The 1,818-nt window shown below is 57.5% G+C and overlaps 1 protein-coding gene across 1 annotated transcript; it reads right to left on the bottom strand.

The window, feature by feature from the left end:
• Window positions 1–330: 330 nt before the first annotated feature.
• Window positions 331–1,599, bottom strand: LOC123058862 (extradiol ring-cleavage dioxygenase). Its single transcript, XM_044481537.1, has 3 exons — window positions 1,276–1,599; window positions 785–1,155; window positions 331–688 (listed from the first exon to the last, which is right to left on the bottom strand). Exons 1-3 carry the CDS (start codon window positions 1,507–1,509, stop codon window positions 496–498), a joined length of 798 nt encoding a protein of 265 aa, XP_044337472.1. The 5' UTR covers window positions 1,510–1,599; the 3' UTR covers window positions 331–495.
• Window positions 1,600–1,818: the final 219 nt, after the last annotated feature.

Genomic DNA, 1,818 nt, shown 5'->3' with positions numbered 1-1,818 from the left:
AATGGCCGATTAACTTACCGATTAGCCTATTAATCTCCTACTCGCCAGCCAACCGAGCAGTTACCAGTTAACGATTTTCTCAACAATGCTTTGTGGCGACACGAGCGAGTAAGCGCATGGTTTTTTATTTCTCATTCTACAAGGAGGTGAGTGACACACCCCCTAATAGTACTACCATGTTGTTCTCTCTCCACAGCTAATAATTGGACTAAACTTAAACACTTATCCATCGATGGAAAACACCTGAAACTAAATAGCAAGGAAAGGCCAAAGAGCAAAAAAGTAGTACGGCAAGCCGAGGAATACAAAGTCCATAGGCAGGTGAATGCGTGAGGAGATGAATAACAGAAGACGCCATCCTTGTCACACTGCTTTAGCCAATCTGTGTGAACACAAGTCGATGTCCTCGATAATGGACATTTTGAAATAGTAGAAGTTCAGCTCCTCATGCATCAACCAATCTATCTTTATTACAACCCAAATGATTTAAGGCCGTCAAATCTTCTTGGTGAAGCGGTACGAAGAGTAGGAGAAGGTGGCGTTGGTCCAGCTGTGGTGGATCAGCTCCGCCCTGGCCTCATCCCCGGCGGCGCCCAGCGCGACGTGCAGCGGGTAGATGTGCTCCGGCGAAGGGTGCGCAACCTCAGCCTGGGGCGCCTTCTCCTTGTATCGCTTCACGTCCTCGTACCTGGCCATGCCATTGCCGGCGACGAACAAAACTCAATCTAGGAACAAAAACGATCAAGACACGGCGACCGGATTTGCCATGGTCAGCATTAATTACCTCCCGTCCAGGAGCGCGTCCCTGAGCCAGGCGTCGAAGTCGGCGGCCCACTGCGGCACCGGCGCATCGAGAGGCCCCAGCTGGCTGAGGTTGTGCGTGGCGGTGCCGGAGCCGAGGACGAGGACGCCCTCGTCCCTGAGGGGCGCCAGCGCCGCGCCTAGGTTGTAGTGGTAGGCGCCGTCGCGGCCGGTCTGCAGGGAGAGCTGGCACGCCGGGACGTCGGCCTCCGGGAACATGAGCATCAGCGGCACCCAGGCGCCGTGGTCGAGCCCGCGGCCGTGCTCCTCGCTCACCGGCCCGAACCCGGCGCCCTCCAGGAGCTCCTTGGTCCTCCTGGCCAGGCCCGGCGCGCCCGGCGCCGGGTACCTCAGCTGCATATGCACAGCGCGCCAACAGACAATGTCAGCTCGTGTAATCGTGTTCGTGACACACACACACACGCAGTCGCAGCGAGCCAGCGAGCTAGCAGAGATGTCAAGTGTTGAGGTGACCTTGTATAACTCGTCGGGGAGGCCCGGCAGGTCGTGGACGGTGTCGTTGGTGCCGCGGACGACGTTGACGGCCGGAGCGTCGGTCTCCCAGTGCGCGGACACCACCAGGACGGCGCGCGGCGCCTGCGCGCCCGCCACCGCCGCTGGCAGCCACGACTTGAAGAAGCTGTGCGCCGGGATCCTCTCGTCGATGCAGATCGCCGGCGAGCCGTGCGACAGGAAGAAGGTGTCCATGGCTGGCAGCGGCCGGCGTGCACGGTGACAGAGACCCTCCCGGTGGCTTGGGCTTGGCTTAGGCTTGGCCCCATCGCCAGCAGCGCCTCTACTTATGGCACCGCGAATGGTCGTTGATGGAGGTCTCATTCCTCACTCCACTCGTCTCATCGCATTCCATTTTTGACGCTCTCGCGTGTCGTGTTGGGTTGGAGCATACTAACAAGAAGAAAAATCCACCTTTTAAGACACGTCTTGTTCTATTCTTTTCATGTGTAACCCGAAAGGAAATATCATTCCAAAACGGGAAAATTTGCTGCTAGCTAGATC

The sequence above is a fragment of the Triticum aestivum genome, chromosome 3A (assembly GCF_018294505.1).
Source record: "Triticum aestivum cultivar Chinese Spring chromosome 3A, IWGSC CS RefSeq v2.1, whole genome shotgun sequence".
Classification (NCBI taxonomy): Eukaryota; Viridiplantae; Streptophyta; class Magnoliopsida; order Poales; family Poaceae; genus Triticum; species Triticum aestivum.
This window is presented reverse-complemented; position numbering and strand designations above follow the sequence as displayed.

Excerpts from the sequence above, each read along its gene's own strand:
- LOC123058862 (XM_044481537.1), bottom strand. The coding sequence starts at position 1,509 with ATGGACACCTTCTTCCTGTCGCACGGCTCGCCGGCGATCTGCATCGAC. Across the intron at positions 1,156-1,275 it reads TCCCCGACGAGTTATACAAG|CTGAGGTACCCGGCGCCGGG; the intron begins GTCACCTCAACA and ends GTGCATATGCAG. Across the intron at positions 689-784 it reads GACGCGCTCCTGGACGGGAG|GTACGAGGACGTGAAGCGAT; the intron begins GTAATTAATGCT and ends TGGCATGGCCAG.